Source organism: Clupea harengus, chromosome 11, assembly GCF_900700415.2.
Source record: "Clupea harengus chromosome 11, Ch_v2.0.2, whole genome shotgun sequence".
Classification (NCBI taxonomy): domain Eukaryota; kingdom Metazoa; phylum Chordata; class Actinopteri; order Clupeiformes; family Clupeidae; genus Clupea; species Clupea harengus.
Window position 1 is genome coordinate 29162346 of NC_045162.1, and position 14716 is coordinate 29177061.

Consider the following 14716-nt stretch of genomic DNA (forward strand, 5'->3'; position numbering starts at 1 on the left):
CGCTAAACTTCTGTCTATATAAACCTTTAATGTTTATAAACCTTTAATGTTGTGTTTAACATTGCTTCACTTTCAGCCTTGTGCTGGGAGTGAGCCCGATTGCAATTGTTGTTGTTGTTGTTTGTCTAATAAATGTACTTATATGCAGCTCCGGAGTCCTGAGGTAACTAGGGTGAATTTTCACCTATCAGAGGCAAGTTGTAGACAATCCAAAATTCCAGTAGGCCAAACTACTGCCCTGTACTCTGCTGTCCCAATAGAATCATTACCCATAATTAGACACATACGACAGTATCTATACCCAGAACATTTCAGCAAACTACTCTAAATCACAGTAATAGAGATATTCGACAAGAAAATCAGATAAAAATAAAAACTTTACCAATACAAAACCCTACCAGTACAAACCTAAGTTGTCTGCACTAGTTAAATAGTTGATAACCAAGATGAAATACCTCTGAAACATAGCTAAAACCAGACGAACATTTAGCCTTGAATGAGTCTAGCCCTCCAAGGGAAGGTCAGTGTGGTGATAATTAGTCTTATATTCACCAGTGGTGTTAACACAAATTAGTCTTATATTCACCAGTGGTGTTAACACAAATTAGTCTTGGGCACTAGATTTTATTCAAACAAGCAAGAACCGATTGCAGATCCTGAACTTGATGAATGTCGTCTGGTCCAAGAACATCTGCACCATGTCCTGTCGCACCAGACCTTCCCGTCCTCAGCCTCCCCTCCCTCTGACCCTGCTGGTTGCCCCCCCTCTCGCACAACCTCCTCTGCTTCACCTGAACCGTGGGTAAGTCCTCTTTAACTAGACCACGTGCTTGGCTCTGGAGTGTAGTAATCAGGGTACTCAACAATACTCTCATTGTGGAAGCTCTAACATGCAAAACAACGTATTATATAATATGTTACTACGTTCGTCAATGCATCACTGATGGTAACAAAAACAATTGCCAGGTAGCAAGGTGGGTACTGCAGCTGTTTTGTTGCCTAACGTTATGGATGAAATGTCCTGAGAATTAAAAAGAATCATTCAAAACAAACTTTGTTTAGTATAGCTAACCTGGTTGGGGTTTTTAGCTTTGCATTTCCGCAGCCAGCTGTTGCTAGCTAGCAAGTTAATACATCAAACTCAATTTCTAAAGACATTTTCCAATACTTACATGCTAACTTGACAACTGTGAGTATTAACAAAACCACGTTCTTTGTCTACCTTCATTATGGTAATGTTAGGTGTTTTCTTCCATGTAAATGAGAGATGAGGTAGTTGGATAAGGTTGATGGTGCCGTTCACCTCTCCCCAACTCTCTCTCTTGTGGACTCGTCCTCCAGCCAGGTAGTGCATGTTCATGTGTTTTGGAGTGTCTTTGGCCTGAGGTCTGAAGGTCTTGCTGGTTTCACCTACCTTACCTTTAAGCTAAAAACATTTAGACAAAATACTTAAGACACTAACTTTTTATCGTACTTGAGGTAGTAATACAATTCAAATAGAAGGGTGCTAAGTTACTTTAATTTAATTTAAGCAACTTTTGGAGTGACACTTTGCAGCTGCTACTGATGGCAGGCTATCATGAAATAATGAGAATGGGAGTCCAGTTCATGGTTGACACTTTTTGTAAGATTCAGCTGGTTTACCTTAAGGGTAGAGTCTGGTATTCTATGGCAGAGCTTTTATTTTCTTTTTTTTAGCACACACACTGCACAGGCAGCTGGAGACTTTTAGGAGCAATTTGACGCTTTAAAAACTTTACAAATCTGTTCATCTTTTTTTCATTGTTTTATGCTCTGCAAGATTTTCTTCATGGGAATCAACACATCCTGGTAGATGGTTGCCATTTGCACAAACCGTAATATCTCAATAAAAACCTCCACAATACCTCAGATTTGAATGGTGAATTACAGAATTGGATTTGTCTGGGTAGTGGAACCCAATAACACAGTGTCGATTTTACCAGCAACAAATGCAATTCTTTGAGCAGACTATAAAGTCCATTGACCGAATGATATAGGCCAAAGGAAGGAAGTTCCCCAATGCTATTGAAGTATATAAACTTGAAACTAAATCAGTGTCCTTGAGTGTCAAGAAGGCGAAGTATAATGAGGTATGACACACTATTTTACAGCAAAGGGCATAACATCAGTTTGTGATCAAGTTCACGAACATGGGATATGCATAAAGATATTGTTTTTTTATATTCAGAGAACATGAATCTAAACCTTTATCAGCTGCAAACCAAGGCCTCCTAACTAGCTCAATCAATCAATGAACTGTCAAATGACCACCAAAGGCCCCTTTGGCATGACCAGCTTGACAGACTGACCATAACAGAGTTGCCAACTTGATAGGCCGGCCACACTAGCATTGCCAGCTGATAGGCCGGCTTCACCAGCTTGTCCAAAAGGGTACAAGGAACACAAATCTGATAAAACCTGATTCTGATTCTGATTCTGAAATGGTAGAAAAGCAAGAAGGCAAAAACAGAGTGCATAATCCAGGAACAAGTTACAAGATCAAACAGACAACTAAGACGGTCTGATAAAAAGCACAGAAACAACGGGGTTAAAAACAAAGCACACATAATGAGACAGGTGAGCACTAAAATGGAGGGAAACTACAAAATCGTTTTTCAGGTTTGGGGGGTATTTTATATATATATATATCCCTGTTGACTGCAGTGTTTATGAAAGAATATAGATTCAAATACAGCTACTCCAATACATGAACCTGTCAGAGCTGAACCCGAAATAACTTGCTTTGGATAAAAGCGTCTGTTAAATGACTAAATGTAAATGTAAGTGACACGTGCCAGGGAAAGGGTGGAGACAACAACACATGGAACAACAGAAGCACATGGCAAAACCAAACAAAAACAAAAACAAAAACAAAAACAAGACATGACAGAACAATGACCAGCAGCAGGGCAGCCCAAATCAGGAGTCCAGGCTGGAGTCCTGACAGCTTCAGCGACCACAGCTAATTATCTGCATAACACTAACAATAGCAATTATTAACATTATTAATATCAATACATATACATTTCTTTAAACTTTCTTTAGAAGGCTACCTCTTTTCAGCAACAACTGTGGTATGACTTTTTGTGTGTTTTAGGTCATCTTCCCCTCGAGCACCACATCATTCTCCCACAGGCCACTCTTTTGAAGACCACCGTCGTCTGGTCCATATTTGGTTTGGATCTGTTTAACACAAGCAGATGTAGGGCCAATTTTAGCTGTGAAAAAGCCTTGCTTTCAGCAGTAAAATAGCCTTGCTTTCATCATTAGTGACAAGAACAAACTGACATTCACCACAACCTTGGTTCCGTTGTCACCCAAAGACAGAATAACAGTGAAACAGTTGTGTTTGTGTTTCTTCCCACCTACCTCGTATCACACAAACTTAGTGTCTCTCTGGAGGCATTTCAGGGTTCCATCAGAAAAAGACAAAACAGATCTTGTGAAGATCAATGAGAAAACAAGGTTTAAGGTACGGAAATAAGACTTTTTTTTCTGAATTTAAAGTGAACGGAAAATGAATGGATACTATTATATGTTTTGTGATCATACAAGGCTAAATACTAAAGTGACTGCTTGACAATAATAACCTTCTATTGTAATTACTCCTCTAATTTATTATTAGTATACTACAAGAGGGAATTCAGTTCCTGCATTTGAGCTGCCTGTTCATGACAGTATGCAATCGTATTATTTCTTTTTTTGCTTTATTATATCGCCATTTAAAGAGGCATATGTTATGGTTATGTCATAACCTTGTGAGCTAACTAGCTCAGAGCCAACAGATTTGCTTTGCAAACACCAACAGCAGCACAGCTGACACTGATCAAAGCTAGCTAGCTTGCTAATTGATCTGCTTCAGCAATATATTCTGATATTCATCAGGCTTTTTTTGCATTTTACATTTTTTGCTGAATTGTCTACCCAGAGCACAAATCTACATCGTTACTGTGTAACTAGTGGGAACCCGTGGTGGATTTATCTGTCCTTCACAGACCATGTATCATCAAAACCTTTCGCTGGTCTTCATGATAAATAGTTTTCTATGAGCTTAAAAAGGTTCTCATTGACCTATTGACCTTTGTTTGCAGATTACCATTTGGTGGACATTCTGATTAAATTTCATTCTTGCCTTAGTACATTTAACAAGCGTTTAAAAACTCTAAAACTTTAATCAGGATCTGTCATACTAATATATTTGTTTTGGTATCGGTATTGATTTATTATTATTATTATTATTATTATTTCTTAATATACAGTTTTTACAGAGTCAAATGCACATTTCAGCACAGTTTTCACAGGTTCAAAACATTTAGTCAGAAATAAATCTCAGGGATACAGCAGATTCTACCCATAAGCCCTTTCCAGCTCTCATATGTGTACACAATGATTTCGTATTTGCTCCAACTTCGCACCCCTGCTGTCCCCTGCCCTGCCCTTGTGCTAAAGATTCTCATTACTCCATTATGTCTGTTTAAGGAGAAAGTTACATTGGGAAAGGGCCATCATGGACTGAAGAAAATGGAACCCTGAAAAAGTAATCTAATTTGAGAGGTGTCACCAACATCATGAAGAAAACATGTTTACAGCGTAGCAAGGGGTCAGTTCTGGGGTCAGCAAGGGGTCAATGTACCTGACTTAAAGGAACTATACGCAGTTCTGGTTCAGTTTTGACCAGCAAACCAAATGATTTCGCACTCCACACTCACACTCCACACACAGATTGGGGCAGTCTGTAACTACTAGGGTCCACCCCTACCTCCTCTCCCTTCTCAGAAGTCACCCAAAAGTTTGGCAAACATGGCAGAGGCTAAAAGCTACATATACATGTATGTGCATTAAGTCACTAGTCAAGGTCAATAGACTCCTGTAGGTCCATTCATATTAACTGATGGGCTTGCTACTAACTATTGGGTAGCCAAGCTTGCTGTTGTGCTGCTATGCCTCCTATGGCCTGGCCTGATGTACAGAGTGGTACTACGAGAGAGGTGAGACTGGCGCTACCTGTTGATATTTTTAGTTCATTTTGAAATGTTTTAAACTAAAATTCTGGCATATAGCACCTTTTAAAGGTGCGTCCTCGATTCAGGTGAAAGATTATTGACATTTGAGTTCAATGGCCAATCAAGTTACACTTCCCCCTTCTGTGGTCCTCCAGGAACATGTGTATTGACTGGAAAAGTGTATGTCTTAGCACCCGCCCCTTTACTTGTTTCCCAATCACAGACCCAGGACTGTGTACCAGAGTTTATTAGTATATTAGATTATGATACTGCACCTTTCAGTATAATAGATTATGATATTAGATTACGATACTGCACCTTTCAGTATATTAGATTACGATACTGCACCTTTCAGTATATTAGATTATGATACTGTACCTTTCAGTATATTAGATTAGTATTAGATTAGATTATGATACTGCACCTTTCAGTATATTAGATTACGATACTGCACCTTTCATGTGTAAACACTTCGTCACACTAACATTAAGGGCTAATCAGTTGCACAACCAAAATAGTCAGCCTTACAAAACTTTTTTTGCACATGCCAAACTTTTTTTTTTTGCAAAGACCCTGTTTACAATTTATCGGTAGGTTTTGTCCTTGGCTAGTCTGCATCCCCTATACAGAGACCCTTTCATTAATACTTGGCTGTCCCCGACAACTGCACCGTCATGGTTTTCGAAAACAGGCCTTTCTGCTTGACCTTACATGACACTCTTCTCTGCACACAGGCCTTTCTGCCTGACCTTACATGACACTTGTTTTTGCAAAACTGCACCATGTTCACCACACCACTGTATTACAACCATTGTATTTTTTCAGTTCAGAGACAAAAAAAAGAGTGGAGGACATGAGACAGACAAGGATAGAGGACATGAGATGGAATCAGGAGAATTGAATTACTTGTAATAATTTAGAAATATCAAGTTATATCCAATAAACAAAATGTTTTCTCAATGCCTTTGTATAGATCTCTATTAACCACATTTGGCTCTACAAAACTCATGTTTGAAATTTGGTGGTGACAGGGATAATTTAAATGCACAGTATTTTTTTTCTCCAAGATAATTCCATCAAATAAACTGATTTCACCATGATGGGTCTCATTTTTTGTATTTGTGTCTGGCATAAAACATGTCTTCTTTAGCTCCACCAAATAAACTGGACTGTTTGAAAGCGTTGTATATTTTGGTTCATTATTTTCCAGAGCTATTTGTGAGATCGAGCGAGCGACATGAACAGGTACAGCGTCTCTACCACGGCTGCGTCTGTGACCACTGACTGCCAGGAGGTGTACGTCCCTAACGAGGTCTTCCTGGTGGTTGGGGTACTGAGTCTGGCTGAGAATCTCCTGGTAGTGCTTGCCGTGATATGCACGCCTAAACTCCACTCTCCTATGTACCTGTTCATCTGCAATCTAGCTGCCTTCAACACCCTGTCCAGTCTGTGCATGGCCTGGGAGAGCATCATGCTAGCCTTCTCTGCTGCTGGCCACTTGGACACGCGGGGGACATTGGAGCGTCACCTTGACGATGTGACGGACTCTCTGCTATGCACGTCCTTTCTGGGTTCTTTCTGCAGTTTCCTGGTGATTGCCGTGGACCGCTACATTACTATATTTCATGCTCTGCGGTATCACGTCATTGTGACGTGCCGACGGGCAATCGTGGTGCTAGGGATGACCTGGGCACTGTGTGGCACCAGTGGAGCACTTATGATAAGGTTCTCTCACACCACCACTACTGCCATGGTGACCTTCATCATCATGTTTCTGCTGGCGCTGCTCCTCATCCTCCCCCTCTATGGACACATGTTTCTTCTTGCGCGGAAACATGCAGGACACATCGCTTCTTTACCAGGTGCTACAGGAGCAGGAAGAGCTCGCCTCCCCGGCTGGAGGAGCATGCAGGCAGCCGTGACGCTCTCCATCCTATTCGGTGTATTTATGGTGTGCTGGGCACCTTTCTTCCTGCACCTGTTGTTGTTAATGCTGTGCCCACAGGACCCGTACTGTGAATGCTATCGTTCCTTGTTTCAGCTGCACCTTCTGCTGTCGGTCAGCCATGCGGTGATTGACCCCACAATCTATGCCTTCCGCAGTCAAGAACTCCGACGCTCATTTCGGAGGATGTTGCGATACCCAATTCTGAGGATATAAAGTCATGTTTCCAAGCATGCCTACTAGCACCATCATTCATCAGTCAACTTTCACAGTTACTATGAAAGCAGAGACGTAAGTCATATGACCGTCTATTCAACTCCAACAGTCTCAAGTGTACACACCCAGGCATACAACTTCGGCACAGGCATCACTTACTCAATGTGTTATTGTACTGGTTTTTAGAAAATTGAAATGCTCAAAAAAGTAGTAATCCAAATGTGTATACATGTGGTTATAACAAAATGTACAATGCGTGCAAGTAAATGTATGAAAATATAATATGTAACTGACACACAAGGTATTATAAGTAGGTTTCTTAACAGTATGAATTTGATCGTGAAATGGATAACATGATCGATATCCACCTGACAATAGCTGCTAGCAAAGGGAAGAATAGAAAACCCCTTCGCTAGAGTCCAATGAATTTTATGATGGGTTGGTTATACCTTTGCATGTTAGATATTGTGATGAATCTCTCTGCAGATGGCTAGACACTTACTAGTGCAAACAGGAAGAGTGAAACAGTGGTGCAGACAGCATCGGGCCATGCCATGGGCACCCGGGTTGGAGTCTTGACCTGCTGCCATTTCTTGATGTTACTGCCCATCTCACAGTCACTTCCTGTCTCTCTCCACTATCAAAATAAAGGCTGGAAAATCCAAAAATAAAAATAAATAAAAAAAAAGAGCCATTCATTATACTAAATTAATATATATATATATATATATATATATATATGCAAAATGGAACTCAATAATTTTACAAAAGGTAGTTATTACATAATGTAAAAAACAAAAAAATCCATCATTGCATTAGGTAGTGAACTATGGACTCCAGATATGAAATTGCATAATTTCTCAATGTTCACAAAAAGGTAATTCCTCTGAAATTCTGCGCACAATCATTTACACTTCAGGCCAAAACTCCACAGGTTGTAGCCTATCTTATACATAGGCTATTTTGGGACATGTCCTTTAAAATGTCAGTAAAAATATTTTACGGCTTCAAACGTTTACATTTGCACATCTATTCAAATGTTTTTGTGCCGAAGGTGACAGAATGTCGGAAGTACATCAAAATAGGGACATGCTTCTCATCTTCAGAGGTTGTGAGGTTCCATGTAATGACAGTGGGGCGACAGTGGTACAGTAGGTAGAGAAGTCGTTTAGCAATCAAAAGGTTGCTAGTTCGATTCCCCGTCGAAGCGTCCTTGAGCAAGACACTGAACCCCTAATTGCTCCTGATGTGCAGTGTGCCATCAGTGTAAATGTGTATACATTGTAAGTCGCACATATGTAAGTCGCTTTGGATAAAAGCTTCTGCTAAATGACTAAATGTACAAGCCTGAAGACACTTAAGAAACTTAAGGCTCAACAGAAGGCTAGGATGCTGGCTTGGCAACAAGAGGCACAGAACTAACAACTGATCGAAAGGGGTAATAATGTAATATACTTAAGGCAAAATAAGAAATTCACTCTGTAAAGTCCTGAAATGTGAGTAGATCACAAAGAAACGATTCAATGACACAATTCAAAAATCACTTTATTTTACAATCACAAAAATTACAGATTTACAATAAATATCTGAAAACAAATAATGCTACAAAAAAACCTTCAAGAAATGCTACAAAATTTAGCCGATTCAGCTGATGCATTCATTCTCAAATTAAAGTTTAAGAAAATGCTTGAAAGTGTACAAAATCAACATTAGCACGCCCCGTGAGCTGATTGGTGTATGATGCCCCATGCATCAGTAGCATTAGGAACACCAATCTTCAGTTTCAAAATCTAGATACAAATGTTCAAGCGTCGCTGAACTGCAAATGACTTCAGGCTGACAGGTTGCTGGTATCACTAGTACCCCACAACAGAGGCACAGGGTACCAAGTTAGTGTCCTCTAGTTTACAGTAGCCCCGCCCCCCCAGCTACTCCGTTGATGACATCACAGAGGTCTCAAAAACAGTCTCAAGCAATGGCTTCACCTACAAGTTGAATGCGAAGGTTTGCACCTGTGGCCATCTGAACGACGAGGCAGCCCACATAGGATCCTTCAGAGGTGGGTTTGAATTGGACTGGCAGGTTGATGTAATGCTGCGATCTGATGGAGGAAAGGACAACATGAGCTGATGTCCAGTGATGAACACATATCCACACGTGAACTGAAATAACTGACTGATAAAAAAAAAAAAAAAAACGATTCATATTTTCAGACAAGTTCTGACACACCAATAATGCTGGTAAATTAACTAAAGAGGAATATCACGGTGGCTAAAAGCAGGGTCTCTGAATTCACAGGTAATTTTTAAATGTTCTGAGGCATTCAATGGCTGATCAGAAATGACAGCTTTGTCTGGTTGCTGGTCACGATAGAAGTCGATGTAAGTCATAATATAAGGCACACAGCCTATTATATACCGAGGAACCTAAAGCATTAATGACAGGAAAATCTTACAACACAGAGTATGTATGATATTTGCAAACTCTCAAAATCAAGAGTCACATCATATTAAAATGCAGATTTGTGGTCATCTAACCTATGGTAATCTACTGACAATATCCACAGAAAAGCACATACATGTCAGTGTAAGGCAATCATTCGCTAAATTGTCTAGGACAAGGGGGGGGGGGGGGGGGGAGTACATTTTTGGTAAGTGAATAACTTGCTGGGAGATCAACAAACCAAATGATCCTAATGGACAGACGGTATGGACTGCATTCAGGAGCACAAACGTTGATTCATGCTACCTAACATCAGCCCAGCTCACTAGTCAACTACAATAACTGCTGTAAAATCCACAACTATCAAAACGTGTTTTTTTTTTTTTTTAAGATTTACAGAATTTATTTCGAGGATTAAAAAAAAATCCCTGATGTTCTCCTGCTAATGCTCTACACTTACAGTAGGCTACTGTGCTAGAAACAAATGAAAGCAATAATGTTGTATTATGTGCTGCTGTTTGTACTATTAAATATTTTTTTATAGTAGCTGTAATATAAGAAAGTTGGTTTGTCAGACAAGTAATTGATCAGACTATAAGACAGACAAGTGGCTTAAAAATGTGACCCCAGCATGTAAACTAAACAGAAATGGCTTGCCAGGCAGATCAGTTTACAAGTATATTGCAAAGATAAACTGTATGCAAACCGAAAGTCAGAAACTATATGAGGGGCTAGTAATCAATGAAAGGAGAGAATGAACCAGTAGAACATTCGCTTGGAAACGGAAAGTTGTACGAGTTTCAGACTGCCAGGGAAAGAAGGCAGAAGGAAATATATCCATACCAGTTGCACAACTCACCTTAAGGAATATTTGGAATGCTTGATGTGGAAGGGTGCTTTGGGACTTATGAAGGTAAGCTGGAAGGCAGCAAGAAAAAGACAATTACCAAATCGATAGTCTCACAACTCGCACTGTTAAGAATACCTGTATAATACGGTATTTCTTTACTGCAAATCTCAACTACACACATAATCATGTCTCCAGTGATTATTAGTTAATCTGTCTGAAAAAAATGTAAGCAGCTGTCCATGCATTGATTTCATTACTGTACCCAGAGAATGATTCGTGAAAAAAATAAATCAGGAGGGGGGGATGTTTTTTTAAACGATTTTAGCAGGTCTGCCTGCATCTGTGGCCAGACCGCTGCAGACGATCCAGAATGACTGTTTGATCAGCCAAAAAGGACACATGCAACTCCTCTGCTGGGAGTTCTCTTGCCTACAGGATAACCAATGGATCGGCACTTATCAATTTAAATACCATCATTAAGACTTAGACCTGGGCGACAAAACAATATCGATACATATCGCGATAGACACGTCCTTGATAGCAGTAATCACCACTCTGAAGTGGTTACTAGACTAGTCTTGTGTTTTACGCATCGCATCCTGTCCTTTCCAAAACTCCTTGCCCAGGTGGTGTGTGATTGCCCAGGTGGTGTGTGATTGCCCAGGTGGTGTGTGATTGCCCAGGTGGTGTGTGATTGCCCAGGTGGTGTGTGATTGCCCAGGTGGTGTGTGATTGCCCAGGTGGTGTGTGATTGCCCAGGTGGTGTGTGATTCACTGCAGTTCCAATGTCTTTGTGAATGACTCAGGGGTCAGCAGATGTTCTATGCTGGACAACCATGTTAGCCTGCGGTCTCTTTTCAGAGAGACAATCCCTTGAATGAGTGACTCATTTGAGACTAGAGGATTATGTATCTCCTACTGAATCCATCTGTAAAAGACTGTAAATGTTTCTATCCTCCGTACAAGGATATTGGTTTCTTCTTTGGAGAAGCACTTAAACATGGCCCTGAGCCCACAACATTGTCAAATGAGATCATACTGAGAGCATATTGCACATTCAATTCAAAAGGATTCTTCAGCAATCCTATTAATCACAATTAAGCACACCTTACACTAATTAACTTCACTCAAGCCAACTCACTCAATCCTTCAACAATTTGCCTGAAGCGTTTCTTTTTGACACAATGGGCATGCGTCTTTTTGAGGCTTCTGGTTTGATAATGAAGATAAAGTGATTATATGCTACATTTTATCCTAGATAGTTGTGCAGTAAATGTGGAGTCTGTCTGTGAGCTTACCTCATGCGAGTCAAAGGAATTGTTGCGGAAGTTGACCTTCAGTGTGTGGGCCATGCCCAATCGTGTGGCTGGGAAAGTGTAGATATCCTGGGGAGCATATACTCTTCTAATGGGTGCCTCCTTTGACCTGGAACAACATTTGCACAAGTCTTCAGTAAGAACAGTACATCTGAGCCAAGATATCTTTATTAAGCTCAGTATAAAACTGTATGTTTGGATTTGAGAGATCAAAGCTCTTACTCAGTCTTGGTTGTAGAGTCAGGTTTCATCCTCGACTTGGTGGAGGCTTCCGTTTGGGCCACAGATGAATCTCCTTCATTTACACCAGTGCCTGCTCGACTTTTCACACCCTGTAAAAACAAAAAGAAAGAAGGAAGCATAAAGGAATTTTAAATACATCATTTTGTGATTCTCTCTGCTTCTCTTCCTTTCCGGTGGTGGTGGTTTGGGGAGGATTTAGGGTTGCAAAGTGATGGAAAATTTCCGGAAACTTTCCATGGGAAGTTAAGCTCGGGGACTTTTTTGTGTGCAAAAGTTAGCCTTCAACAGGGAACTTAAATGTAGTTGAACACTAGGCAAGCTTAGCTCAGCTGGACCCTGAATGCAGTTAGTTGGGAACATTGTCTGCCAGAAACGTAAACCTAAGACTTTCTGTTGTTTTTTAACGTCTTTGTCATTACCTAGCATATTGATTACTTGTTACACTGAAGCCATGTTAATACCAAGTTTATTTGTATACAGTAAGCTAACGTTTTACAGCAGTGAGATGTATGTATGTATGTCCCCACAAAAGTACATCAGCACCTCGATTACTGTTGAGGTCCATCAAAAAAGCGTGAGTTGGGCGACGTATCGAAAAATAAAAGTAATTACTGCAAATTAAAGGCTGAGCAGTAAAAACGTCGTTCAAAACCCTATTTTAAAGATGTATGGAATGCAGCACACGCTGTGTTTCTTTGCAAAGGATGTAGCTAGTTCTTCTCCTTGTACATGCCGTATAGGTGCTCTCATAACTGCCTGGCATGGCATTAACTTCCGTTGCTAGGCTGATGACGCCCAACTTTCCCCATCCATTGAACCAGATGAAATTGTACATCTACCCGAGAGAGAAGCCTGCCTGCAAGATGTAAAAGCTTGGATGACTAACAACTTCCTGCTCCTTAACTCAGATAAAACTGAGGTTGTGCTTGTAGGCCCTAAACAGTTGCGAATGACCTTATCTAGCCATCTACCCACACTAAATGGCATCTCATTAACATCCAAATACTAGTATCAAAAATGCAATGCTCTCCTGTCCGGATGTAGCAACAACTCAATTAAGTGCCTCCAACTTACACAGAACGAGCCTGCTCGCACACTCACTTAAAAAAAAAAAAAAAAAAAAAAGGAGTTGCTTTGCTTGGACAACAAAACTGAACTGATCTGATTTCTACTCAGCTGTTAAAATTGAAGTGGCTTTACACAGACAGCAGTTTTCACTAGTTCAAATCTGCTGAGATGTTCTTCTAAGGGTTGAAGGCACAACTCACCAGGCCACAGAGCTGGAAACGCAGACGGCTCTTCTGCTGCTGCTCACCCACTGGGTGGCACTCCATATCCCAGAACTGGGCATAATCTCCCTCGTCCCGTGGAAGAAAGGTGAAGGGCACCTGAAACAGCCAGTCACAAACCACACTTCAGGCCATTAAACATGAACTGACTATCATTAACCAAAAAGAAAAAGAAAAAGAAAAAGAAAGCTCTGTGCTAATGGAAGAAAAAAAAACGACAGACGAGTAGTAACCTGTATGTTCTCCTGTGCCCCCAGTATACCAGAGACTTTAGGGCATCGAAAGGCTGTGTAGGTGGCACGGTAAATGTCTTCGGTGCCTCCAACACCCTAGAGGATATAGAAACACGAACCATTAGTCATTAGTAATTGATCAATTGAATTCCTGAGAGTGCAAAGAACATATGCATAGCTCTTCCACCTGCTTCCTCAAATGGATCCTTTAGCCCCTGCCACTGAAATGTCTTAAGACAGTTCCCAAGAAGAAGAAATGTGGTCATGGACCCAAAGCTGTCTATCACCTCCTGTTCTGGGTGGCTGCCATATTATCTTACAGCAAATGCAGCAACACTGGCACCACAAATCAATAACCAATCAATGTGTTCCATCAATTGAATTGAAAGTAAGTGTGTGTGTGTGTGTGTGTGTGTGTGTGTGTGTGTGTGGGCAGGGGGGGGATAGTATTTTTCCTTGAAAAGCCCATTCTTACTTACAACTTGGCTACTAGTGCCTGCACCACACGTTAAATAAACTGCGGTTAATAGACAGGTGCGGTCATTTCTAGGGCTGAACGATTTGGGCAAATAATCTAATTGCGATCCCCCCCCCCCCCCAATATTGCGATTTAATATGCAATTTTTTTTAATTTTATCCCCCCCCCCCCAACAAAACATGATTTAAATATGACCAACACAATATTAGATACATTTAGTGTAAAATATTCTTTCCCACATTTTAAATTTTTTTTTAACTGCTTATTACAGACACAAGAACAAATTGGTGGCTTTGCCACTGTGCATTTAAGTAATTTAAATCATTGTAAGTATAAACACAAGGCATGCACGTTTAAACACCGTGTGCAAAATTGACCATCTTAAGAAATGATTATTATTTATTTTATTTTATTTATTTTTTCAGACCACATTGTAATCGCGGACGTTGCGGTTAGAAAATTGCGTTTTACCATATCGTGATTTAAATCGCAAATGCAATAATCGTTCAGCCCTAGTCATTTCACAGTTTTTTTAAATAAAATAACATAAAGTACTGTAATGCATTTTATATACAGTGTGGTTAATAGTCTGTAAAACACAGTATATGCATTCCACAGTGACAAACTGCTGCTGTTGAATTAGGAGCACCACTACTGAAATCACACCGTTTATTCATTAT

The 14716-nt window shown here is 40.3% G+C and overlaps 2 protein-coding genes across 4 annotated transcripts in view; one reads left to right on the plus strand and one right to left on the minus strand.

The window, feature by feature from the left end:
- Positions 1-6261: 6261 nt before the first annotated feature.
- Positions 6262-7378, plus strand: mc2r (melanocortin 2 receptor). Its single transcript, XM_012820534.3, has one exon. The coding sequence runs from the start codon at positions 6262-6264 to the stop codon at positions 7183-7185; it is 924 nt and encodes a 307-aa protein (XP_012675988.2). The 3' UTR covers positions 7186-7378.
- A 1194-nt stretch (positions 7379-8572) lies between these two features.
- The window catches only part of cep192 (centrosomal protein 192), a 44112-nt gene continuing 37968 nt past the window's right edge, over positions 8573-14716 (minus strand). For all 3 annotated transcript variants that reach the window (XM_042709201.1, XM_042709199.1, XM_042709200.1), the window contains exons 34-39: positions 13559-13654; positions 13305-13424; positions 12016-12125; positions 11776-11902; positions 10487-10545; positions 8573-9286 (exon numbers count right to left, since the gene is read on the minus strand). In XM_042709201.1, coding sequence (XP_042565135.1) covers positions 9154-9286; positions 10487-10545; positions 11776-11902; positions 12016-12125; positions 13305-13424; positions 13559-13654 — 645 coding nt within the window. In that variant the 3' untranslated portion in view covers positions 8573-9153. The remainder of the gene's footprint in view (positions 9287-10486; positions 10546-11775; positions 11903-12015; positions 12126-13304; positions 13425-13558; positions 13655-14716) is intronic.